The sequence below is a fragment of the Capricornis sumatraensis genome, chromosome 11 (assembly GCF_032405125.1).
Source record: "Capricornis sumatraensis isolate serow.1 chromosome 11, serow.2, whole genome shotgun sequence".
In the NCBI taxonomy this organism is placed as follows: Eukaryota; Metazoa; Chordata; class Mammalia; order Artiodactyla; family Bovidae; genus Capricornis; species Capricornis sumatraensis.
The window spans coordinates 34,340,040-34,367,202 of record NC_091079.1 but is presented as its reverse complement, the minus strand read 5'-3'; the positions used below and the strand labels follow the sequence as shown (position 1 = coordinate 34,367,202).

General features: G+C 40.6%; 2 protein-coding genes across 2 annotated transcripts in view; one reads left to right on the top strand and one right to left on the bottom strand.

Moving 5' to 3' along the window:
- Positions 1 to 9,149, bottom strand: part of WASHC5 (WASH complex subunit 5) — a 55,897-nt gene extending 46,748 nt beyond the window's left edge. Inside the window, exons 1-6 of the mRNA XM_068983546.1 lie at positions 9,023 to 9,149; positions 4,463 to 4,772; positions 3,842 to 3,987; positions 3,073 to 3,157; positions 2,367 to 2,467; positions 229 to 421 (exon numbers count right to left, since the gene is read on the bottom strand). Coding sequence (XP_068839647.1) covers positions 229 to 421; positions 2,367 to 2,467; positions 3,073 to 3,157; positions 3,842 to 3,987; positions 4,463 to 4,648 — 711 coding nt within the window. The 5' untranslated portion in view covers positions 4,649 to 4,772; positions 9,023 to 9,149. The remainder of the gene's footprint in view (positions 1 to 228; positions 422 to 2,366; positions 2,468 to 3,072; positions 3,158 to 3,841; positions 3,988 to 4,462; positions 4,773 to 9,022) is intronic.
- Positions 9,150 to 9,294: 145 nt separating this feature from the next.
- Positions 9,295 to 27,163, top strand: part of NSMCE2 (NSE2 (MMS21) homolog, SMC5-SMC6 complex SUMO ligase) — a 230,994-nt gene continuing 213,125 nt past the window's right edge. Inside the window, exons 1-2 of the mRNA XM_068983939.1 lie at positions 9,295 to 9,377; positions 16,264 to 16,440. Coding sequence (XP_068840040.1) covers positions 16,278 to 16,440 — 163 coding nt within the window. The 5' untranslated portion in view covers positions 9,295 to 9,377; positions 16,264 to 16,277. The remainder of the gene's footprint in view (positions 9,378 to 16,263; positions 16,441 to 27,163) is intronic.

Genomic DNA, 27,163 nt, shown 5'->3' with positions numbered 1-27,163 from the left:
CCTTCTTGAAATCTCTATTTCAGGAGATATTAATCTCTTAATCCCAAATTAATATCCCTCTTTTCTGTACAATTCCAAAGCACAGCCCAGAGGTTTTAAAAGGTTTCTTGCTGTTTTTACTCTTCTGAGCAAGAAGGAAAGAAATAATGGAGGAGGAAGGTAAAATCTATAAAGATTTTTAAACTACACTTTTAAACTATAAAGATAGGTTTAATAATAGATCCCCACCTGGTTGTAAATATCATCAGATCTCAGCCGACCAATGACCATGCTGATGAAGGTCTCGTTGATAGGCACCCTCTGGAAGTAACTCTCAGGATAGTTGGGTGGTCTTTTAGCCCCTGGTTGGCTGGAATAACCTGTACTTCGAAGAAGCTTACAAATATCATCCATATTCGAATCAGCAGAAGATCGGGCAGCACTGAGCCATGTTCACAATGGGAAATAAAGGGCCAAACAAATTGCATATGTTACAAATAAGAAGTCCAGCAAAGCAGAATTTCAGTATAAATTGATTATATAGTTTTAGATATGAGTGGATCAATTTATATCCTTAAGATTCAAAACTATATTTTCAAAAAGCCTATAAGATAGCAAACTTTTAAGATGGGTTCTTGTACGTATGTACAGTTTTATGTAAAGGTCCACGACCCCTTTCCCAAAATCCTTAGGGCAGGATTTGTTTTGGAAGACAGCATTTCTCAAATATAAGGAATAACATGATACATACATCATATATAATACTTCAGCAGGGTGGCAGATGGCATTCCATGATCAAGACACATTAATGTTTCTACAGTAAAATCTATGAACATTCACACAAATGAAATAAAGGCAGTCCACAGCCTCATATATGTGCCCATCAGGTTCTGACTCCAAATTTCGGATTAGGTTTAGTTCTTGCTGCCAAAGTAGTTACTCTGTGTGCATGTGCATATATGCATATATTTCTGTTGGAGCTCTTAGCATTTCAGAATTGTGGATAAAGAATGTGACCCTACACCAACATTTCATATATTTAAAAATAATTTAAAATAATAAAGTCAATTTCAAGTGGGATATACCAACTGGTTTTTCTTGGCAAGGTGTACCTTCTACAGAGATTTAATCAAAACATCTGTGATTTTTCTGGTGGTTTGAAGTAGTTAATCTCCAAAGAGACTCAATCTTAGATTTGAAGATGACCTCCTATCTGATGTGAGAATCTCCTTTACTGCAGCTCTGACTTGAAATTGTCGGTGTCTTTTCAACAATGGATCCTCACATTCTAATCAATTAGCTGTTTTGCCCAAAGGGACAAAGCTGGATTGTCAAAGCTGGGCTTGATGATCAGACCTCTTTCTTCTTCCTCATGTTACTGTTTTTGTTTTTTCAGGTACTTTCAGAAACAGAGGCAAGACCATTTGAAGCTCATTTAAAAAAATATGGATAGTAAAGGAGCTCATGGTCAAACTGATGTGAATGAATTACGCAGCCTCACGCCCTGATAGAGCTGAAAGGGAACAGGCGAGCTGAGTAGGCAGAGTACCAAGTGTGGCTACAAATACAACACCACCAGACAATTCCTCTCTGTGGAGGATCTGACTCTTTGCCCTGTTTATTCTGTCCTAATTTGTAAGTTTGAAAATGTTTATTCTAGCCCACACTTCTGTAGCCCAAGTTCCTAAATGATTCCTGCTTCTTGGCTATTTCTTTCCTTAATCTTAACTATTTCTGACACTGACCTGGTGTCCAGATTTTGACTCATTATTTCAACAAACTGAAAAACGTGTGTTAGGGACTGAAATCACAATTAGTTAAGGTAGGTCCCGTTTTTAAGCCCTTACTTCTTGAAGTCACATCTCACTGAAAAACCCAAATGAACTTTTTGGCCAACCCAATACAGTATTTATGAGTGAGAACTGACTTTCAACCTGGCCCTGAATGATAACTTTTCAAAATGTATCAATCTGAAAATGACAACAGAAGGCTCATTTGTATCCTTACATCTGCCAAAGACTAATGTTTGAAAACTTAAAAAAATTCATTAGACTTCCCAAATTTTAAGGTAATAGAAATTCAGATTCCTCTTTTAAAAAACTGAGGTACCATCACAGACATGATAATCCATGTATCTCTAAAAATCTATAATAGATAAATTATTCCACACATAATACACAGATTATATGATGTATAATCTATTATGATGATATAAAACAGATTGTTATATTTCCACATTATGTATTGTGTTCAGCAGTGATAAAAATCTTATCTTCTACATTCTAGATGATATTGCTGTTGTTCATAATAAAAGGAGGATAGGAAATCTACACCGCACTTTACCAAGAGCAGTGCTTTTGGAGGGCATGGTCTTAGCTCAGGGATACCTGTATCGATAGTAAGAGACCAGCATTCTCTCTCTAGTTTCTCCTTCAATCTTTTGGTCGATGACCAGAAGCATAACTCCGTATAAGTACAGCGCTTCACACTATAAAAGAAAAAGAGAGGAGCCATGTTCACAGGAGTATACAAGCTTATGCAGTACAGCTGATGATGGGTAAAAGGAGCCCTTTGCTCTCATTTCTCCTAAAAGCTTTATATTGCAAGGAGAATGCAGGATCCTCCCCACAAACGGTCTCATCTTCTGTACAGAATGGGCTTTAAAATATTTAAGCCAAGTAATTTACAATGACTATCTTTCAGCTGGTCTATTTTTCATATTTTGCTTGGGATACCAAAATAGAATCCCAAGATTATGAGTACCTCTAGATCATTCATTTATTTTACAAACATTTCCTAAGTGATCACCATGTACTAGGTACCAGGCTAGATGTCTAGGATGCAAAAGATAAAGAAGATAGGACTGTTACACTAAGAAAGTATACATCGTCCACATACCTTCATTTACTCGTAATTCTGTTCAAAGTCTACTATGTTCTAAGTTCAGACAAAGACCTACCAGTTAGATGACAGTTATCAGTTTACTTAGCTTCTTTTTAAAGAAGGATACACTGCATGTATTTGTGACTTACAGGGAAAAAAGTAAATTTGACCTTCCTGAATTTTTTATTTTAAATGGTCACTACTACTTACTAGAAGTTGTTTGCCATCTTCATTGAGAAGCACTGTTTCTAAGGTTTGCTGAATATAAACACCTTCATTGAGATCATCTAGATACCTAGAAAAGAAACCCCAGAGCAAGTTATCCATTGAAAATGAAAGGTTAATATCATTGAAGAAGGACAGTAAAGATGTTTAAAAGATTAGGCAATATACCAGGTATTCTGGCCTTCAAATCATTTGTTTCCATTCATGTGCTTTAAGAATAGGTTTGTGAGTAGGGACTCATGATTAGGGCCACAGGTTATTTATGGCCACTCCAAGTAAAAGGAACACTCCTTAGTCCTGATTTATGAATTATAGAAATCTTGGAAATAATGGCATAAGAACATGGAGTAGTTAGTTTAAAAGCTAATGAGTAATGAACACTGAAGGGCCAGAAGGAAGACAATACTGTATGGTCACAGATACGAAGGAAGGTTATGGCTACCAATGCTACAAAAATTAAGTTATTTTTTTTCTTCCCCACTTCTCATATTCAATAAACTAAATTAGGATCAAGACTGAAAGCCAAAGACTTGGTATAAAGCAAGATGATTATAATGCTACACAAGAGCAGGAAATGATAAGGAAACTCTACCATACTTAAGATGACTAGTGCCACAGGAAGGAAAAGGAAATTACCTAGGGTATAAGTTAGTAAATTTCTTAGTAACTCAGAAAGAGATACATGTTCCAGTATGTCCCTTCTCCCTCTCCACTATTTACTATCAAAATTAGCTATTACTAAATTAGTCAATACCTGTTTAAGTCTACAATATATTTATGCACACTTTGAAATGCTAAATAAAATCTGGTCACAATTTCTATGTTGTTTTCCCGAAATTCTTCATCTAAATCCTGTAGCTCTGGCTTAGATTCCAGTTTGCTTTCACATAATTCTGGACCCTAAGAAGAAAAACACATCAAAGAAAGAGTCAAAAAACAATACAATTGCGGGTAACAATTTCTAAAGTATCTTTGAAAAATGTGTTCTTATTTATGCCTCTAATGGGATATCAAAAATTGAAAGCAGAGGAATAGAAAGTAAATAAGATAACAGAAGCCTAGATATAAAATCCCCTTGAAGGAGATGGTCTTGAACTGAACCCACAGTTTGCATGCTTTTAAGTGTGGCAGACTTCAATGTGAAATACATCATACCAAAGTTATCTTTTAAAAATTTGATTATATTGTGTTATATTAGGGCTTCTGCACAGTACATTTATATTACTTTTCAAATTAGCTGATGTTAAATTTTGTTGAAAAGCTTTTCTTTTTAACTCTTTCTCCATAATTACTTAACATCTCAGAGTCTCCTTGTTTCCAGAGAAAGCACGCTTTTGTAGAAAAGATTGGTAAGAAAAACTTCAAGGAAGATTACCTTAAAATAGCTGAAATCAAATATGATATCTCCATATTTCTGTTGATCAGCTCGATCTTTTAACCTGAATACAGCAGGAATAAACTCAGAGAGCCTCAAAAGTTCAGCAATGATGGCATTGCCACAGGAAACAATCCTTAGGATTGCTTGGCCACACAGGTTATTCTCAGCCAAAAAGTCTACCATCTTGAGGAAAATCAGCTACTCTGGGCCTGGCCACAGGGAATGTGTGACTGGCTTCAGAGCTGGGGTCTTTAAGTCATCAGATGAAACCAGGTCTGTTGATACACTGGCCACTCCATTAAAGGATCTGCAACCAAAAAAAAAAAGAAGAAAAATCTCCAGTCCTTTGAAGGAAGGAGGTGAAACACATACACAATATTTTTCTTCCAAATTCACTGAAAAAAAAAACTATAATACATAATGACTTCTGATATGGAGGGAGAGCATTTATTTCCATTCTGCATGTTTTTCTTGTGGAGGGACTTTGCTAAATTATTACTCTTGGTCTCTTTCTCAACACTTTATTCACTTCTCTCCATGAGAAAAGATGTGATGTGGCTGATCCCAGAGCTTAGGAGAAGGTGTCATAGGGCACGTGTGGGTCCAAGGGAAACGTTAACCATGTCCTAAAATTTACTAGAATTAGGTGAGGGGACAATCTTTAAAAATGCTTTTTTCATATGTCAAGTTTGGGAGGTCCCACTACTGAGACTAATACATGCCTGAGAATTGTGACAGGGTGATTCTAAGGGAAGGACAAATATTTCACATTAAGCAGTGGAGAGGTTCTGATTAGCAATGTATCTTGAAATGATATCATCAAAACTTATGAAAGTTAAGTTTTATGCCCAACAAAATTGAGAGTGAAACTGCAGTAACTCTGTACTCAATGGACAAACCAAGAATGAGTGCAAAGTAGACCAAGTGCTGTGGAAGGAAAGAATCTAAATTCTTACTGATGTTATTGATTCCTTGATTCCACTGTGGCATGACCTCACCTTGTAATCCTTGTTAAATGGACCGCTTTTATGGTTTACCTACTGTTAACTGGGTTCTGTATTATTTGTAGATGAAAGCATTCTTAATAATATAGATTCACTTGTTCAACAAATATTTATCCAGTGCCTTCTATGTGCGAAACACTGTTTTAGGACCTGCGGCTATTGTAGTGAACATAACTAAGTTCCTGCTCTCGTGAAGCCTACATACTACTGGAGTGGGAAAGAGATAAGTAAGTAAATTATGTATCAGGCTGTGACAACAGGTAAAGAAAAGCATGGTAAAGGGATGGAGTGTGTGTGATGTTACACAGTTTGTAAAAGTGTCTTTGATAAGATGATATTTGAGCAGAGATCAGAAGCAAGTGAGGGAGCAAGCTGTAAGGGTATCTGAGGTCTCTAAGATGGTCCTCCCTGTTCATGCCCTGTGTAGGCCTCTTTTCCCTGAGCGTGATTTTACTGATTCCTTTCTAAAGAAGAGAATATGGAGGATGTGAAAGATGACATTTCTGAGATCCGACTGCAAAAAAGACTGTGACTTCTGGCTTAAGAACCCTTTCCAGCTCATGTGTCCTGGGAGAAGCAAGTTGTCAGGGTGTAAGAGAGCCCTGTGGAGACAGCCCATAGGATGATGGAGAAGTCTGCCACTCACCACTTGAGTAAGCTTGGAAATGGATCCCCCCGCTCCCTCACCCTCTGCCCCCATCTCAGTTTGTGTTCACAGCTTGACTGCAACCTCCCAAGAGCCCCTGAGCCAAAAGCAAGTCACACAGCTGACTCCTGACCACAAACATTAATTAGACAATAAATGCTTACTTTTTTTTTTTGAACTCTGTAATGGCTTATATGGGAAAAGAATAGAAAAAAGTGGATATATGTATTTGTATAACAGATTCACTTTGCTGTACACCTGAAACTAATACAACATTGTAAATCAATTATACACCAATACAAATTAAAAAAAAGAAAAGAAAAAGAATGTTTATACTGTTTTAAAGCCACTAGGTTTGAAGGTAATTTTAGATGATGATCTATGAGAAGGGCATTCCAGGAAGGAGTTACAAGGAAGTACAAGTAAGGCCTCGGGGTAGGAATGTGCAAGAAAGAACAAGTAGTTGAAGTGGCTGGTGGGGAGTGAGCTGGGGACAGAAGCAGAGATAGGTGGAGCTGGGGCCTATAGCAGGGATTACCGAGGAACCACTACAGTTATCCAGAACTCTCTTGCGCAAGGGTTGTCTACAATATACATTAAGACATAAATTATTAACAAGTCCTTTCAGTTTTCTCTGTGAAGCTTGCTTGTTGAGTCACACTGATCCCTAGTAGGCTGAATCTCAGATAATTTCATTCCACTTCTCCTACTGAAATGGTCTGGCTTGGAAAATGAGAGAAGGAGAAAATAAAGGAAAATGGGAACAAAAGTCACTTGAAGTCCTCTGAAGAACACCAAACTAACCCAGGTTTCAGCAGGAAGAAATTCTAGACTCAATTCAGAAGTGGGGAATCCTATGATGAACAGGTCTAACTGCTACCATTTGAATACCAAGACAGGACAGTGTGGCCAAAACAGCTTAAAGCAAAGCAACATGACCTGCCTTCTCTCCCAACAAACAGACACACTGGGCACATGCATGCATGTGGACAAGGAGGCTTAGGTCTGGGATAATGACATAAGTCAAAACTTTGGTGTGCCTGTGTCTTATTTAAATCCTTTTTACCCAATGAGTTACACTGTAGACAACTTCAGTGGTAAAGAACCCATCTGCCAAGATAGGAGACGTGGATTCAATCCCTGAGCTGGAAAGATCCCCTGGAGAAGGAAATGGCAACCAGGAGCCCGGCAGGCTACACCATGGGGCCTCAAAGAGTCAGATTTGACTTCGCGACTAAACGACAACAATCTTTGGTAAATAGCCCCATTGTTGGCTGAAAAACTGGTCCTAAAGAACAGAATTTAAGAAGCATCATTAAATACGCCTAATCATGTTGCAGTGATATCAGAGGTAGGTGGCTTTACAGATGTTAAGATTTAGTTGAGACTTAAAAAAAAAATCACTCTAGAATGAGGTGTGAATAAGCATGGTAGAAGAAACTATAATATATTAAATCTTCCTTTTAGAGATTCTCCTGGTGCTAGGAATGAAGACAATTCATAATGACCACTTATCTCAATGTAGGTTGTCTTATTATTTGCCATGAAATGAAACCAGAAATTCCACTCAATTTCCTAAGTTTCTTTTTACAAGGCACTCAGAAAAGTGGCTGTAACCTCATTTTAAAGAACTGGTATGGAACTGTGATTTTTAGTTTGCAAAGTAATTCTAGACAAAAGACAACATGCTTTCAAGAATGAAGCATGGCAGCATTATACCAACTGCCCAAGGAGTACAGAACTGAATTATGAAAATTAAAGTGCCCTGGGAAGAATCATTCTTTATCCTACACAGAGAACAAAGGATTGATCTAGTTTAATCCTTTTATAAAAACCTCAGTTACAGAAAGAATGGAGCACTAGTCCCCACCCATCCATTATCAGGAATAAACTGTAGCGGTTGTTGATTAAGATAAAAGCCACCGGCGCATCTCTTACAGGAAAGTTCTAAAATGAGCCTAATCACTTTAGTTTGACTCATGGATCCTGAAACACAGTTAAAAAAAAAAAAAAAACCGGAAAGTGTTCCTTGTAGCGGACAAAGGCAGGGAAGAATCTCCCTCCTCCCGGCAACCATCTAGGTTGGAGGAAGTTCCATGCACTTGGAATCTATTCGGAGACCCAGTTCCCTTACCGGATCTGTGTTTTCTGTTTTTCTAACTGTACCCACTCCGGCATTCTTGGGCTTCCTTTGTGGGTCAGATGGTAAAGAATCCGCCTGCAATGCGGGAGACCTGGGTTCGATCCCTGGGTTGAGAAGACCCCCTGGAGAACCGAAAGGCTACCCACTCCAGTATTCTGGCCTGGAGAATTCCATGGGCTGTATAGTCCATGGGGTCGCAAAGAGTCGGACACGAGTGAGCGACTTTCACTTCACTACTTTACTACCACAGACAAATCAGGACACTCAGAATTTTTTTGTTTTTAACGCAAAGACTTTGGCGTGTCACAGGTGAGGCAATTAAGGTGCAGAGAGCGACAATGACTTGCCCAAACTCAGCCCATGGCAAAACTAGAATTCAAACCGAGGTCCGTCAGACTGTAAAAGCTTCCACCAACCACTCAGGTTTCTCGAGAGTAAATGGAGGAATCACGACGTCCACAAAGCTTTACTCCCGGAAACCCGAAGGATCAGATGCGGACCAAGCAGCTGAACATCATCACTTCCCAAAGCGCCAAAGCAGCGTGGAAAACTGTTTCCACCTGAGTGGAGATGCGGAGTCTGAACTGCAGCCGCGGTTGCAGGAAAACCCCCAGTCCTCTTACGCCAGGCTCCCCCATCCAGACCCCACCCCACGCCGCAAAATCCCCCCAGCCCCGCGCCTGGGCCAGCGCGGCCCAGCCCCGGGGCGGGGGAGGGGACGGGGGACGTGAAGGAGGCGGCGCGCGCACACTGCCCCGACTCACCTGTCACCTGGGCCGCGCCAGGGCGCACGCGCAGGGCCCGCGGTCGTGCGCGGAGTCTGCACGCCGGGCCCCCACCCCTCTGTCTCCGTAAGGGTCCTTCCTCTTTTACCCCCAGCCCTTCCCTTATCCTGAGCCGGCCAGACCCCGGCTTCCGCCCCTAGTCCCTCGGCTGTCACATGACAGAGGGGCGGGGAGCGGCGGCGGGGCATCATGTGACCGCTCGCCGGCGACTACTGATGACGTCCGAGCCCGCGCTCGCCGTTTTTGCGACAGGGGAAGAGAGTGAAGGAAGGAGTTGGGGTCCGGGCGCGGGGAATCCGGGCGCAGCCGGACAAGAGCTACATCCGGCAGCAAGGTAAGGCAGGAGCGAGGGATAGCGATGGGGAGGGTGACGGGGGGTGTCGCCTCCTTCTCGGGCGCTCCGCTGGTGCCCGGAGCTGCGAGCTGTGGACCTAGGTTATGGTCGTGGTTCTTTTCACGGTCACAGCAGGGAGGCTGGGGCCGTTGACCTCACTCTCCAAGACGCCATCTCTCCATCCTTTGGCTCTAAATGTGTGGATCATGAATTATTTTTTTATTGAAATATTGTTCACTTACAGTGTGTTAGTTTCAGGTGTACAGCAAGGTGATTCAGATATATATGTGTATATATATATATATATATTTCAGGTTCTTTTCCATTATAGATTATTAAGATATTGAATATAGTTCCCTGTGCCTTAGGGACTCTAGGGTAGGACTCTATTGTCTATCTGTTTATATATGATAGTGTGACGTCCCATATTCTTGATGTAAATAAATCTGGTTTGAGCTGGCTTTCAAAGCAGGGCCTTGGGCACATAGTTGAAATAAACTCTTCCCGCGTCAGTTTCCTTTTCTCTTCTCGCTTGTAAATGGTTGTGAGGATTAACTATAATGAGAGCAAAGCTTAGGGATACCAGTTCATGGCATGCTATAGGGGACATAGAAATGGTTTCTGTTATTGATGTAACTCTTCCAAATTGTTACTGGTTGCCTATTTTGTGTGAGGGGAATTTATGTAACTATTTATGTAGTGTGGAATATGTCAGAATTCTAGTTTAAGTTGCTGGCAAGGTGAAAGAGTGGCAGACATGGGAGCAAGTAGACCTGGGTTCGATCCCTGGGTTGGGAAGATCCCTTGGAGAAGGAAATGGCAACCCACTCCAGTACTATTGTCTGGAAAATCCCATGGACAGAGGAGCCTGGTAGGCTATAGTCCATGGGGTCTCAAAGAGTCAAGACACGACTGAGAGACTTTACTTTCACTTTAAAGTAGAATATGTGTGTGTGGTTGGGGGAGGGGGATAGTAGTAGCATGAAGAAGAAAACAAGCAATTGCTTGTATGGATAAGAGAAGGCTTCAACAATATGCAAGATGTAACCTTGCATATTGAAAAAGAAGTTACAGCTCTGGTGGCTGAACTTGTATAGGGCCCTATGGATTTAAAGGTGGTCAGCACAGTATCTAGGTTATTTGTGTGTTTACCACTTGCTGTACCCAAAGATGAGAGGAATATTTTTATTTTTACATTAGCTAATTATTGGCCACCCCATCTACAGAGAATCTTAAAGACCCGTTGTGGTCTGAATGTTTATATTCTCTCCCATCCCACCCCCAGTTCATATGTTGAATTCCCAAAGCCAAGATGATGGTAATTAGGCGCTAGAGCCTTTGGGAAGTGCTTAGATCGTGAGGATGGAGCCCTCCAAGTAGGCTTGATACCTTTATAAAAGAGGCTCTGGAGAGGTCCCTTACCCCTTCTACCATGTAAAGACACAGAATTAGAAGGCCTTGGCCATGAACCACAGGAAGAGGGCCTCAGCAGAATGTGACTGTGCTGGTGCCTTGACCTTGGACTTCATAACCTCCAGAACTGTAGAAATGTTTCTGTTGTTTATATGTTACTGTGTCTGTGGTATTTTGTTACAGCAGCACCAACTGATGAAGACAAGGCCTGTTAGGGAAGGCAACATAATATGCTAGGGGAAAAACTCAGGAAGTGGGTAACCCTGTTTTAAGTCTTTGTTTGAGACCATAGGTATAGAGAACAAAATAATCACTGTTCCCCGAGGAAGGCTTCATGAAGTGGTTAGTTTGAACCAAGGTTTCTCAACTACTGCACTGACATTTGGGACCAAATAATTCTTTGTTGTGGCAGGCTGCCCTGTGACTTATGTACTTAGCTGTAGTTGCATGCTAAGTCACTTCAGTTGTGTCCAACTCTGTGACCCTATGAACTATTGCCCGCCAGGCTCCTCTGTCAGAGGTAGGGAAAAGCCATTTCTCTTTGCTTTTGGATCTGAATCGTTCCTCTCGGTAGTTCAGAATTACAGAAAGATGTTTTCCTCACCTGTCTGCCAGTGTAAAGTTTCATTGGAGTAATGTGAATTCTGCATTCATATAAAAAGGATGGCTTTCCATTTGTCCTGGATTATATTAATCCTTATATGGAGATGAAGAAGTGAAAGTCGCTTAGTCGTGTTCAACTCTTTGCGACCCCATGGACTATACAGCCCATGGAATTCTCCAGGCCAGAATATTGGAGTGGGTAGCTTTTCCCTTCTTCAAGGGATCTTCCCAACCCAGCAATCGAACCTGGGGCTCCTGCATTGCAGCCGGATTCTTTACCAGCAGAACCACAAGGGAAGCCCAAGAATACTGAAATGGGTAGCCTATCCCTTCTCCAACAGATCTTCCAGGCCCAGGAATCGAACCCTGCATTGCAGATTCTTCACCAACTGAGCTATCAGGAAAGCCCTTAATCCTTATATACATTGTGTCTTACTTCAGGCTCCTGTTAAAAATTATCATAGACTGGTGATTTAAGCAACAGAAATTTATTTCTCACAGTTTTGAAGACTAAAAGTTGCTGGTGTAGTTGAGTACTGGTGAGGGCTGTCCTCCTTATTTGCAGATGGCCACCTTCCTGTATCTTTACATGAAGTACAGAGAGAGTGAGCCCTGTGTCTCTTCTTCTTCTAATGATGCCAATCCCATCATGAGAGCTCCCCCCTCACTTAAACCTAATCATCTCCCAAAGGTTCCATCTCCATATGTCATCACTTTGGAAGTTATGGTAAACATGAATTTTGGAGGGCACAATTATCTCAGTGTTCACCATACCTGAATTATTTGGGGTGCTTCATAAAAATATCATTTCCTCAGAATGTCCACTAGAGACTGATTCAGTAGGTCTGAGATAGTATCCATTAATCTGTATTTTTAGAAAGTATTTCAACTGATTCTTAAGATCAGACAAGTTTGAGAAAACTGTAAAATTTAATTTATCCTTACAATAATGGCTTATCTCCTTTTTACATGGGGTAGGGGGTAGGGTGGGAACCGAAGATAGAGAAGTTAAGCTGTTCAGAGTGATGCAGTTTTGAGTGGTGTGGACAGGTGGAATTTCCAGGCATTGGTGTCCAGGGTCCATTTCACTTATGCAGTATTGTGTATTGCTGCTCACAGTGATGATTAAGTCAGTGGTGATATTTGTTCTCATTTTAAAAGATGATTTGCCAGGCATTATTCTGAGTGTTTTGTTAAACAAGCGAACTCATTTAGTCCTCCCAGTAACCCTTGATACTGGCACTGGATCATCCTCACGTTGCAGAAAGGGAAAGGCAGGCATTGACAGGTTAAATAATTTGTTGCAAGTTATTCAGCTACTTTAAAGGCAAAATCAGGCTTTGAACTCACATAGTCCAGCTCCAGAGGCTACATGTTGAACCCCTACTGGATTTTTTAGTAGTTAACGCCTACTAGTATTGCCCCCACGTTTTGCTCTATAACGTTAACTAATGTTTGTTTTAATATAAATGTGTTTCATGTTTTCTTTCAGTAAAATTAATATTCTAGGAAGATATGTCCTGTTCATACTGTGACTAGGCTAACCCCTAGTGTGTATGTATGTGTGTGATAGTATATATATATATATATATATATATAAAATACTTTGATAATTGTATTTCTAGAACAGTGCTGTCCAGTGCAGTAGCCACTAGACACATGTGGTTATTTAATATATATTTTTTTGCATTGTTTCTACATAGCAGAGTATTGACAAAAATAATAATAGGTAACTTACTTGATAAGTTTGGTTTTATAAAAGATATCTGTTGAACAGAGATCCTCTGAATAGAGGCAGAAATAGGTAAAAATATTAGTGATGAAATATTTACATATATCTATTGGAAAAATGAGATTAGAATAGAAAACATTTTCCATTTAGAAGTATTACTTCTGAGCTTCACAGTAGGTTACTTGTAGTATTTTACAGTTTTTTTTTAAAAAATAGTCTTCAGAAAAGACTCATTTGAAGGTGTCAACAGCTTCACATTCATAAGCATGACATGCAGTTTTGAACAGAATTTCAGGAAGAAAAATGAAAATAATAGCACACTGAGATAATACATCTTCAAAAACACCCATGTCATAGTATTAAAGACAGATATGGCTAATAAACTGATTAAAGAATGTGACTATGTACCAAGAATAATGATTTTTTTTTAAGTTTTGATATTGATATAAAAAGACATCTAAATCTGTTTAGAAGAAAGGCAATGCCAAAGAATGCTCAAACTACCACACAATTGCACTCATCTCACATGCTAGTAAAGTAATGCTCAAAATTCTCCAAGCCAGGCTTCAGCAATAGGTGAACCGTGAACTTCCAGATGTTCAAGCTGGTTTTAGAAAAGGCAGAGGAACCAGAGATCAAATTGCCAACATCCGCTGGATCATGGAAAAAGCAAGAGAGTTCCAGAAAAACATCTATTTCTGCTTTATTGACTATGCCAAAGGCTTTGACTGTGTGCATCACAATAAACTGTGGAAAATTCTGAGAGAGATGGGAATACCAGACCACATGACCTGCCTCTTGAGAAACCTAAATGCAGGTCAGGAAGCAACAGTTAGAACTGGACATGGAACAGACTGGTTCCAAATATGAAAAGGAATATGTCAAGGCTGTATACTGTCACCCTGCTTATTTAACTTCTATGCAGAGTACATCATGAGAAACACTGGGCTGGAAGAAGCACAAGCTGGAATCAAGATTGCCAGGAGAAATATCAATAACCTCAGATATGCAGATGACACCACCCTTATGGCAGAAAGTGAAGAGGAACTAAAAAGCCCCTTGATGAAAGTGAAAGAGGGGAGTGAAAAAGTTGGCTTAAAACTCAACATTCAGAAAACGAAGATCATGGCATCTGGTCCCATCACTTCTTGGGAAATAGGTGGGGAAATAGTGGAAACAGTGTCAGACTCTATTTTTTTGGGCTCCAAAATCACTGCAGATGGTGATTACAGCCATGAAATTAAAAGATGCTTACTCCTTGGAAGGAAAGTTATGACCAACCTGCCTGCCTGCTAAGTCACTTCAGTCGTGTCCGACTCTGTGACCCCATAGACGGCAGCCCACCAGGCTCCCCCGTCCCTGGGATTCTCCAGGCAAGAACACTGTAGTAGGTTGCCATTTATATCTCCAATGCATGAAAGTGAAAAGTGAAAGGGAAGTTGCTCAGTTGTGTCCGACTCTTATCGACCCTATGGACTGCAGCCTACCAGGCTCCTCCGTCCATGGAATTTTCCAGGCAAGAGTACTGGAGTGAGGTGCCATCGCCTTCTCCGTATGATCAACCTAGATAGCATATTAAAAAGCAGAGACATTACTTTGCCAACAAAGGTCTGTCTACTCAAGGACATGGTTTTTCCAGTAGTCATGTATGAATGTGAGAGTTGGACTGTGAAGAAAGCTGAGTGCTGAAGAATTGATGCTTTTGAACTGTGGTGTTGGAGAAGACTCTTGAAAGTCCCTTGGACTGCAAAGAGATCCAACCAGTCCATTCTAAAAGAGATCAGTCCTAGGTGTTCATAGGAAGGACTGATGCTGAAGCTGAAACGCTAATACTTTGACCACCTCATGTGAAGAGTTGACTCATTGGAAAAGACTCTGATGCTGGGAGGGATTGGGGGCAGGAGGAGAAGGGGATGACAGGATGAGATGGCTGGATGGCATCACCGACTTGATGGATATGAGTTTGAGTGAACTCCAGGAGTTGGTGATGGACAGGGAGGCCTGGAGTGCTGCAATTCATGGGTTCGCAAAGAGTCAGACAGAACTGAGTAACTGAACTGAACTGAAATCTGTTTCAATGTGGATATGTTACTATTTTTTTGAAAGTGTAGTTGACTTACAGTATGGCTATTTAAATTTAAGTTGGTTATAATGAAATAAAGTTTAAAATTCAGTTCTTCTGTCAGGCTACTGATGCTATTGTGACCATCAGTAATCACTGCTAAATAATAATACCATGGTGGCTTCCATACTGGACAATGCAGACTCTAGGAAGAACATGTTTGTCATGGAGGAAAGAAGTGTTTTTAGATAGTGCTGTTCTGGACAATTTAGACTTACACTAGAATCTAGATTGACCCCCCAGATAACTGAATACTTGAACCATATCATTTGATCCTTGCAGGGTTGTGTTTTTTGAACAACAATTGGTGTTATAATAATAGATGTACCCCCAAATCTAAATGGCTCTGGAAAACTGAAGTTCTTTTCGATTTCTTTCATGCATGGAACCTGACTGGTGGGCAGTTTTCCTCCAAGCAGTGATGTGGGAACCTAGGCTCCTTCCTTTTGGTGATTCTCCATCTTCAGTATGTGACTTCTAAGGTCATTGCTTGTCTGTTTCAAGCTGTAAAATTTGATGGTGTAGAGAGAGAGTTTGGTTTTTATGCCAGGGCCTGGAGGTGGCTTCTAATTCACTGCCTTAAAGTCAGTACTTATACATAAGTTAAAAATTGCAGGTTTTGAAAATTCTCCCTTACTAAACTATTTTATTGCTACTATTTTCTTTTTTTGGAAAAATGCATCATATGAGCAGTCTACTCTTTCTGACCCATTTTTGTTTTAGGTTTTTGGGAACTGAGCTCTTGTTGAATTCTTCAGGGAATCTTTTGGAAGAGGGTATTATCCTTCCTTTAAAAAATGAGAACACCTACCTTCCCTGTATATTAAAGGGCAGATATTGTGTTTGGTGGCCCAGATAATGGCACAATGCTTTGATATCCTTTCAAGGGATATAGAATAGTATAGCATTTGTTGAGATACTAGATACAGTCATATGGATATTTCTAGTGGTTCTGTTTTTCTATGCAGTTATTATTCTTATTCATAAATCTCATTTCACTGTGTTTGAAAACCTAGGTAATAATTTCAAGATGCCGGGGCGTTCCACTTCAAGTTCAGGTTCAGGTTCAACTGGTTTTATATCCTTCAGTGGTGTAGAATCTGCACTCTCCTCCTTGAAAAACTTCCAATCCTGTATCAACTCCGGGATGGACACAGCTTCTAGTGTGGCTTTGGATCTCGTGGAAACTCAGAGTAAGTAATAATTAAAACTTCTTTCTTTTGTGTCTATTTTGAGGTAACCCTGTGCAGTGGCATTGCTCTAGGGATGTGAGATACCACTCACCTTTTGGGTGAGCTTGGGACACTCATTTAACCCTCTGGGCATCTTGTTTTCTCATCTTGTATGTACACCGCATAGTAATGTACTGAGGATGAGATGAGATTGACTCATTTGTATGTGTTCAAACCCTTATGTTCAAACTACTAGAAACTGCACTAGAAATTTATGTGCTGAAACATGAAAGTTTCTGATCTCAAGGAACATGCAATCAAAAGTATGTGATATTTGTGAACTGTATGGTATATAGCATTGTGATAGTTATTTTTCAGTAATTTAACTATATTTTGTTCATGCTTAATTACTCAGTAGACAGCCTAAGCTGATGCTAGGGGTGCTAGTAAAGGAAGGCCTCTACAATAAAATGAGAAATGTTCAGTTTTCCTGAACTTGACCACAATTTTTTGATGAGAAGATCTAGGAAGATAGTATTTGCTTTGTTTGGTTTAGATTTATTTTTATTTTGCATCTATCACATATAGAAGCAGGGGCGCAACATAATGTTTCTTCTTTCGTTTTACTGTCACTGGTTTTCAGCAATTTGGTTGTGATATGCCTTGATGTGATTTACTCTGTTTATTCTCTCTGATGTTCTTTGAGCTTTATGGATTTGTAGACTTATGGTTTTGATCAAATTTGGAAAAAAATTTCTGCTACTATTTCTCTCCCTTCTCCTTCTGGGGCTCCAATTGCATGTATTGTTAGACTGCTTGGTACTCTCCCATAAGTCACCAAGGCCTGGGTGATTTTTTTCAAGTCTTTTTTTTTCTCCTTGGCTTCAGTATGAATAGTGTCTTTTGCTGTGTCTTCAAGTTCATTAGTCCTGTCTTTTCAAGGGTCTAATATGCTAAGTCTATCCAGGGGACTTTTAATTTCAGAGACTTTTTTGAGCTTTAGAAGACATAAAAAAGAATTACATGGAATCTTATTTTTCTCTTCATTATGCTCAAGTTTTCTTTTGTATTCTTGAGCACATGAAGTGTATTTATAATATCTTTGTCTGTTTTAATATCCTTGTCTGCTGATTCTGTCAGCCCTGTCCATTGCTGCTTGAGTACATTATGTTGTGGAGTTTCCGAATTTTGTCATCTTCCTTTGAAGAGTATTGACCTTTGTTTTGGTTGGCAGCTAAGTAATTTGTGGATTAGGTTGATCCATTCCAGACTTGTTGTTAAACTTCATTAGGACAGGTCTAGTGTAGTTTTCTCTTCTTGGGTGGCTCAGTGGTAAAGACTCTGCCTACAATGCAGGAGACACAGGTTCAGTCCTTAGGTGGGGAAGATCCTCTGGAGAAGGAAATGGCAAACTGCTCCTGTATTCTTGCCAGAGAAATCCCATGGACAGAGGAGCCTGGCAGGCTAGAGTTCATGGATTCTCAAAGAGTTGGACATGACTTACCGACTGAGCACGCACACAGTGTAGCTTCACTTAGGGTCGATTTAGCTTTTAGGAGGAATCTTTGTATAGATTCCTGAAGGGCTTTCTCTGCATACCTCCCTCACTGTGCCCTGTCTTGCAAAACCCCTAATGCTCAGCAACTTGAACTCCAGTCCCTGTCTCTTTGGTCCTTCCAGACTGCTGTGCTCCACTTAGATTCTTCCTCCTTTCTGCAGGGAGGAGAGCAATTAGAGGACTTACCTCACTTGATTTCTCAGGAATCCCAATTCTGCTCTGCCTGGTGTCTCAATGCCTGAAAGCAGTTGTTTCCTATGTTTTGCCCAGCCTTACAGTCACTCATGGTAGGAAGATACTAGATATTCATTCACAGAAGGCAGCAGAAGTCACCCATCTTCAGTGGGTATTCTCTAAAGGTCTTACCCCTGTCCAGCCTGATTTGTAGTCTCTTTTTGATGCTGATGGAGATTTGGCTTTGGTAGGTAGTCCTGGGGAAACTCATAATAAAATCTTAAACCATGAGAGAAGAGCTGTTACATAACCTCCTGGAGGGTTGTATCAGTTTTTTTTCAGGATTTGGTTTGAAGATTTCTGAGTGTTTTTAATATAAACTTCAATTTCATTTTATTTAATAAGATGTATATTTTGATGCAAAATGCAACATCTTCTGTGTCATTTAAGAGGAAACATAAGCATCACTTTTTGAAAGATTCGTGCTCTAAAGCAGAGATTGGCAGAGTTTTCCCATCAGGGGTCAGATGACAAATATCTTGAACTCTGTGGGCCATGTGGTCTCTGCTGCAGCTACTCGATTACAGGTCTGACAGTTACTATGAAAAGAGTTCTGATCCTGTGGACCTTGTGGAAGGGTCTTGGGAACCACACCCTGAGAACAGCTGGTTATGAACCTGAACTGGAGTGCCTATGAGCAGGATTTAGGTGACAGGAGAAACTGCATACAGAGAGGAGGCCTAGAATGACCCCCACTGGAGTAATTGAGCAGACGCTTGTTAGGAGAGCAGTCTTCGCTTGGCACCAGACTGAGGTGCTGTCCAAGGATCCAGAGAGTAGAAAAACACTCAGCATTTAAGTAAATTTGATGCTAACTCAGTCTCCAACAGTAGATGAAAGACTTTTAAGAGACAGAACCAAAATTGCCACTTAAATGAAGGACTTAAAATTATCCTCATATGGGCTTTAGTCCCAGTTACAGCCTTAGTTCTGTAACTTGCTCAAAGATAGGTAATTTTCTTTGAATTTTGTACTTATAATTTTTTATCTGCGAAATATCTGATTCTTGCTGAATATGTGAGGAACATTTGGAATTAAAGAATAAAAAGATGCATATTTAAATTGCCCAAGGATTCAGCAGATGAGAAAATTCTGATGGAGAGCTTTCAGATTTCACTGCTCTATACTGCTTTGTTTCTGTGGCTTGCTGAAAGAAGCAGAGCAGAAAGACTTCCGTTATTGAGGTCAGGCGGGGACTGGATGTCTGTTGAACTATGCCAGGGTACAGCGGTGATGGTGATGGCCATCCTGCTCCAAAGGCCAGAGCTGGGTTTGGTACATGCGTCAGACGTGTGCAGGCACTGTGCTGTTTCTACTGGTGCTGTCTCACTTGGTCCGACCTGTGATCCTGCAAAGTAAGGGCTATTGTTATCCCCGCCGTGAGCCACTGAGGCTTAGTGAAGCTGAGTACCTTCCTAAGGTCACACAGTTGCTCAGCAGTGGGAGTTGAGATTTGAGCATAAGGGATTTGACTGCAGGGTTTCTGCCCTTAACCATTACACTTTATTGAAAATTGATTTTGTCCTTCAAGTGGCATTTGCAGCAGTTGGATAATATTGAAGTAACATTTAGTGATATTTAGCTCAGAAAGTTTTGGTTATTTTGTTGAGGTTGACAGTATCTGATTTTCCTTTCTTTTCCCTCTCCCGTTTCCTCTTCTTTTCCTTCTCCCTTTGAAATTCCAAAGTGAGGTTGCAAGGCTTTTTCTGAAACAGCCCATCAGCTTTTGTCCTTTTCTGCAAGTGGAGTTTTCAACAACTTTCCTTGGACATTTGTGCATTTCCTGGGCTTTAGTGTCTTCTGTTTACAAAGGCAGAGTTGAGTCTGGTTGTGGACGGAAGAAGCTGGGATCTTTTGGGGTCATTCTGCTGACCCTGTACTATTTCTAGACTCATAATGGCAGGAAAATCAGTTCCTTTTTGGTTAAACGAAGGTGGACAGGTTTCCTCCCCTTGCAGCCAGTGCATCTTGACTGATAGAAGTGATATGGTGAATTGACTGAATGATAATCAGTTTTCTTTCTTGTATCCGGAATTCGTATTCCAGCTAAGAATCATCACCTTTTTAAACCTGATTCCTTTTCTTTTTCACACCTTACACCATCCAGGCAAGAAACAGAGTTTTCACTTTGTGACAGTTACTTGAGAGTTAATGATGAATAAAGAACAGCTGCTGCTGCTGCTGCTAAGTCGCTTTAGTCGTGTCTGACTCTGTGTGACCGCATAGACAGCAGCCCACCAGGCCCCACTGTCCCTGGGATTCTCCAAGCAAGATCACTGGAGTGGGTTGCCATTTCCTTCTCCAGTGCATGAAAGTGAAAAGTGAAAGTGAAGCTGCTCAGTTGTGTCCAACTCCTAGCGACCCCACGGACTGCAGCCCACCAGGCTCCTCTGTCCATGGGATTCTCCAGGCAAGAGTACTGGAGTGGGTTGCCATTGCCTTCTCCATAAAGAGCAGTGGTCAGAGTTAAAAAATTGTGTGGTCTTGGAAATTTGTCCTCTTCATGAATAACGGAAGTTTTGCAAACATTAAGCATTTAGTTGAGTGCATACTTCTCAATTTGAATGCTTTTGTGGGTAGTATTCTAGTTTTCCTCCTGAAATAAGACATTTCTAAATCTAAAAATTTGATGAATAGAAAAAGAAAATTATGACCACCCATAACCCTCTCACTCATCATCTAATTTTGTGAAAAAGGAATAATTATTTTACTTAAATCCTTTATGTTAAATTTATTTTCAGAATTACTTACTGGTTTGAGAAGCCAGCACATACTGACGTCACATTCTCAAGACTTATTTTCTTAGGAAGATCTGGATTTTCATTATATTGTAATAAATTTCTTTGTCTAAAGAACTGCTTCTTACAGCCAGGAGTCTAGTTACGGGAAAGGTTTCTTTTGGGCCTCACTGTTATACTTCCTTCCGTAATAATGTTATTGAGTAGAAGCAGTAATTAGAAGAAAGTAATGATAGTGGGGTGGTGGCCAAAAGACAATAAAAATAACAGTAACCATAAGAAGCCAATGTTTGTATGTCTTATATCACTTTGTAACTGGAGCTAATTATAAAAGCAAGAGATTATTATAACTTAAATATATGAAGACTATTGAAAATTACGGTGTCTGTAGTGTTAAAAGTATGAAGGTGTGGCCTACAGAATGTTAAAAACCCAGGTCTCTAGAAGAGCTCAGTCATTTTGCCTGTGTCTTCATAGTTCCCAGGGGTAGGGAAAACTGCACTGTTTCTACTCTGCTACTCACAATGCTTCTGACACTTCCATCTATCAAATGTCTAGGTGTTTTCCCCACTCTAAGCAGTTCTTCATATCTCTGCAGCCACCAGCTGGGTGTCCTACAGTTCAGTTTGGTTCTGACACTATACCTGGAGTTAGTGTCAGATCTCACAAGCTATGGACTCAGTCCTGTAAGTCTGCCCTTTGGGTTCTATTGATAGAATTAGCTGGAGCAGCTCACAGAACTCAGGAAAGCAGTTTACGTCCTCAATTGCTGATTTATTATAAAAGGGTCCATCTCAGGAACAGCCAGGTGGAAGAGATGCCTAGAGCAAGGTGAGTGGGAAAGGGCACAGACCTCCTGTGCCCTCCCCAAGCCTGCCACCCTCCCAGCACCTCTGTGTGTTTACCAACCCAGAAGCTCCCCGAACCCCACCCTTTTGGGTTTTTATGGAGGCTTCATTACATACCCAACAAAGGCCTGTAGAGTCAAATGCTATGGTTTTTCCAGTAGCATTTTTCATGTACAGATGTGAGAGTTAGACCATAAAGAAGGCTGAGCGCTGAAGAACTGCTGCTTTTGAACTGTGGTCCTGGAGAAGACTCTTCTTTTTTTTTTTTTTTTGGAGAAGACTGAGAGTCCCTTGGACTGCAAGGAGATCAAACCAGCCAATCCTAAAGGAAATCAACTCTGAATATTCATTGGAAGGACTGATGGTGAAGCTGAAGCACCAATACTTTGGTCACCAGATGCAAAGAACCAACTCATTGAAAAAGATCCTGATGCTGGGAAAGATTGAAGGCAAAAGAAAAAGAGTGCAGCAGAGAATGAGATGGTAGATAGTATCACTGACTCAGTGGACATTTATCTGAGCAAACTCTGGGGGAAGCATACTTTTATCACTGGTGTAGTCACTTTATTTGTTCTCTCTCTGTCCTGTATGGAAGCCTTTTCCTCAGCTGATAAAATTCCATGTACTGTTGACTTGTGTCCTGGAGATATGAGATACTATTAAATGTATCACCACCATTATTGTATTGTTTAGTCTTGATCTGGGAACATGCCTCACCTCCTAATGTAAGAGTTGAAGTGGGTGAAGAAAAGTGAGCTAGGAGAGCTGACTAGGGGCCGATACTATTGAATAAAGGTGCATGCAGTGAAAATCCCACATGGTGCAGTGCTAAAGGACCTGGCCTGCCAATGCAGGAGACGCTGGTTTGATCCCTGGGTCCGGAAGATCTCCTGAAGAAGGAAATAACAACTCTCTGTAGTATTCTTGCCTGGGAAATCCCATAGACAGAGGAGTCTGGCGGGCTACAGTCCATAGGGTTGTAAAGAGTTGGACACGACTGAGAAGGCAGGCAGACAGGCAAGGTGGTGAAAATCACTGAACGGGGTAGTCTTATCCTCACTCTATACATGGGGAAATGAGGCTCACTGAGTTGAAATAACTTACCACAGGCACACACCTTAGTGACAGGGGATTTGAATTTAAAACCAGTTTGGCCTGATTTCAGCCCCTCTCTTTCTGATGACCCTCAGTGGATGGCAGTAATTCTTACCAGCTGTTAGTGATGTCAGAGGCATTTTGGGGGTATATTTTCTCTATCTCTTATTGCAGTTCCTTTATATTTTATGCAATCCATATTAATGTCTCTGATGTTACCTGTCATATTTGAGGCTTGGTTTTGTATGGTTAGCCTTTAAAGAGTTGATTTTTTTCTTTTAAGTGATAGGTTTGTCATTTAAGCCATGGAGTAAAGGATGGCATATATACTTAATTGTGACTCTGTCAACCAGTAGTCATATTGGGCATATATCTCTTGATCCAGTTTTTTTTACTTCAAGCATATAGCTATTAAATTATAAATAAACAGATACTTATTAAAAATTAGTTCCCCCCTCCCAGAAGAGCATAATATCAAGCTGAATTTAAGGGAATGCAAACAACTAGATGCATTGTGGGACTTCTCTTAATGAATCCCAGTTGCTTTAAGTTATTTAAAGTAACCGAGTTCTCCTCTAAGACCTACATAGAAAATAAACACTTCAGCAAGCCTTCATCAGATCTGCTTTTCTCTTGATTACTTTATAACATAGTTGCATACTGCTACTGCTAAGTCACTTTAGTCGTGTCCGACTCTGTGCGACCCCAGAGACGGCAGCCCACCAGGCTCCCCCGTCCCTGGGCTTCTCCAGGCAAGAATACTGGAATGGGTTGCCATTTCCTTCTCCAATGCATGAGAGTGAAAAGTCAAAGTGAAGTCGCTCAGTCGTGTCCGACTCTTAGCGACCCCATGGACTGCAGCCCACCTGGCTCCTCCATCCATGGGATTCTCCAGGCAAGAGTACTGGAGTGGGCTGCCATTGCCTTCTCCACATAGTTGCATAGGAGCAGATACAAACAGTGGACCTTTGCAATGTCTGGTATTATTAGGGGGTGTTATCATCAGTGTGCTCTCCGTCACTCAGCCATGTCCGACTCTTTGTGACCCCATAGACTGTAGCACGCCAGGTTCCTCTGTTCATGGAATTTTCCGGGCAGTAACTGGAGCAGGTTGCCGTTCCCTTCTCCAAGGGATCTGCCCAGCCTGGGGATGGAATCCGTGTCTCTTGCATCTCCTGCGCTGGCAGCTGGGTTCTCCACCACTGTGCCCCTTGGGAAGCTCTTTGGTGATTCTATTTAAAACCCGCCAGTGTTCTACCACCTTGGCTTTTCATGTGTTCCCCTTTTTCAGGTGGGCCCCCTTAAGAGGCCATAACCTGATATTCTGATAACAGTTGATGCTTTTTCTTAAGGTGGCTCATGCGGTGAAGAATCTGCCTGCAATATAGGAGATCTGGGTTTGATCCCTGGGTTGGGAAGATCCCCTGGAGGAGGGAATTACAACTGACTCCAGTGTTCTTGCCTGGAGAATTCCATGGACTGAGGAGCCTGGTGGGCTACAGTCCATGAGATTGCAAAGAGCCTGAGCGACTAACACTTTCACTTTCTTGGGCTTGGCTTACTTGGTAGCTCATCTGGTAACGAATCCACCACCCCGATTTGATTCACGGCTCGGGAAGATATGACGGAGAAGGAATAGGTTACCGTCTCCAGTGCTCTTGGGCTTCCCTGGTGGCTTAGCCGGTAAAGAATCTACCCCCATGGCGGGAGATATTGGTTCAATCTCTGGGTTGGGAAGATCCCCTTGAAAAGGGGTCGTTTGACTTTCATCTCTCCACTCCAGTATTCTGGCCTGGAGAATTCCATGTACTGTATAGTCCATAGGGTCGCAAAGAGTCGGACACGACTGAGCAACTTTCACTTTCATTGTATTTTTGTTTTGTTTTGTGTTTGGCCTTTCCTTTGAAGTGGCTTTCCTCGGCATAGACCTCAGGGTGCACTTAGGACACGTTCAGAGACTGGGACTCTCAAATGTTGGATGTATATTAATGTGTTAGTAAATGGCTTTTAACGCAGTTCCTTAAATACAGGTAATTTGGATTCAAAATGCAGAAAACTAAACTGCTTTCCAAAATTAGAAATTGAGCACTTTTGTTCATTGTTGAACCTAATTTTTTAAGACTTTGCACTTAATTTTTGTGTTGGTACTGATTAATCCAGTAGTGCTCAAACATGGGAGGAATTAACTTAGAGGGCTTGTTGAAACAGATTCCTGGGACCCAGTAATAAAGTTTCAATAGGTCTAGGACAAGCTGATGTTGCTTCTCCATGGGTCAGGAACCCTGGTCTAATCATTATTTCCCCTTTGAGGGGAAGCATACACCACTAGGTGGCACCAGAACACTTGTTAATCAGGTGCCGTTGGGCCCGTACTGGGTTTGCTAATTGCAGGTTCAAGATTGTTTAAAAGGTATAATCACTAAGTTACTGAAATTTCATAACTTGGAACCTGAGTTATTCTGTATATCTAAGGATATAAAAAATGTGTTGATTCTATCAGAACAACAGAAAGGTAGGGCTATTAAGGTTAAGGTAACCTCTTCCAGGAAGGAACGAGGACTATACCTCTCCTTTCCACTGGCTTTATTTCTATTTATCCAGGTTACTCAGTTCATTTACCAGAGATAGAGGCTGGCCCTGTCACAAAATAGAAAAGTACATCTCATATTTATTACTTACCATTCTACCTTAGTGAATCTTGTTGTTGTCGATAACATTTAAAAACCAGCTGTTCACACAAATATGAACAGTAGGTATAACTCTATCGGTGGGCCAGCTGTAGTGGGGACAGTTTGGGGACGTTAGAAAGCGTGAAGTGTGTTTTCCTTTCCTGTTGCCTTCCTTAGTCAGAAAGCCGGGCTGTTTCCTTTTTAAGACCCACAGAGAGGAAAGTCTGGGCTGTCGCTGGCCTCACCTCACCTTGTGTTACTCTGCACTCTCACTCCATAAATTTCCAGCCATTCCAACACCTCCAGATTCTCTTTCTTCCCCTGACTCGAACAACCTGAGAGTTGGCATGGTTTCTACACGTGATGGAATGTGTGGAAGTAATTGCTTGCTGTGCTCTTCTGTTTGCTAAGCTCTCCCCTTCACATTGGGATGTTACTTTTTGAAATAGTCAATGAGTCCTATTTTAGTTTTTAAAACAGAGTTTGTGTAGTACCTCAGTACTGCCTGCGTTTTTCTAGATGCTGGAGAACAATCTTTGTGTTGATTCTACTTTTTAAAAAATCTTTGAAGCAAAAGCAGGGGTTTGGTTTCAAAGACCTAACAGGTATGAAAATGACTACCACAGAAAAAACCGAAATGGAGTCACTTGATCAGATTTTAAAGTTAGATTGGCACTTTATCATATATCTTTGATCACTGAAAAGAATTAAGACTTTTAATTTTAGGAAAAGGAGACAGTTCATAGCAGAAGTAGAACATACTTTAGAATCATTTTTGAAATATCAGGTCCTTTTTAAAAGACATAAAAGTTTGTCTTTCAGTAAGCAGAAAGGAGGTTTTATTAGATTGGTGATTAAAAGATGAAACCAATTTGATTATTGTACAGAAGATATTTATTATCCAGATCCATTTCTCCCTGTTTCTCTACTTTATACCTGAAATTACGTATGTGTGTGCCTCATAAATGTAAAGTATTATTTATATGTAGCAGCACTGTCCAGTAAAAATATGTGAGCCACATGTTTAATTAAAATTTTTCTAGTATCCTCATTACAAAAAGTAAGAAAAAAGAGGAGACAATAATTTAGTAATATTTTATTTAATCTAATGTTGTCTAAAATATTATCTCAACATATAATCAATATGACAGTTGAGTTATTTTTGTACCCACATTCTTTTCTTAGTCTGGACTAGCAATGTTTCAGATGCTTAATAGTTCCATGTTAGAAGTGGCAGTTGTGATAGCAGCAAGTACAGAGGGCATTTTAGTTTCCGTTGAGTCTCTGAGGAGGGCAGAAAATTTTAATGGTAGTTAAATCAGTTAGTTTTGCAGATTTTTTAAACTGGTTTTGGTGAGTATTCACGTTAAACCAGTTGGTAAAATAGGATAATATATTATCTGTTGATTTCTCTCTCTCTCTCTCTTTTTTTTTTTTTTTTAATTCTTATCAGTCCTCTACCACTGGTGAGATTGGTATTTTAGGTTTTTCCCAAAATTGTTTAACTAGCTTAAGATTACTTATTTCTGCAGATCCTATTAATATTTGTTTCTGTTTGAACTGTCACATGCTGATTTGACTCCACACCTACAATATTTTCAT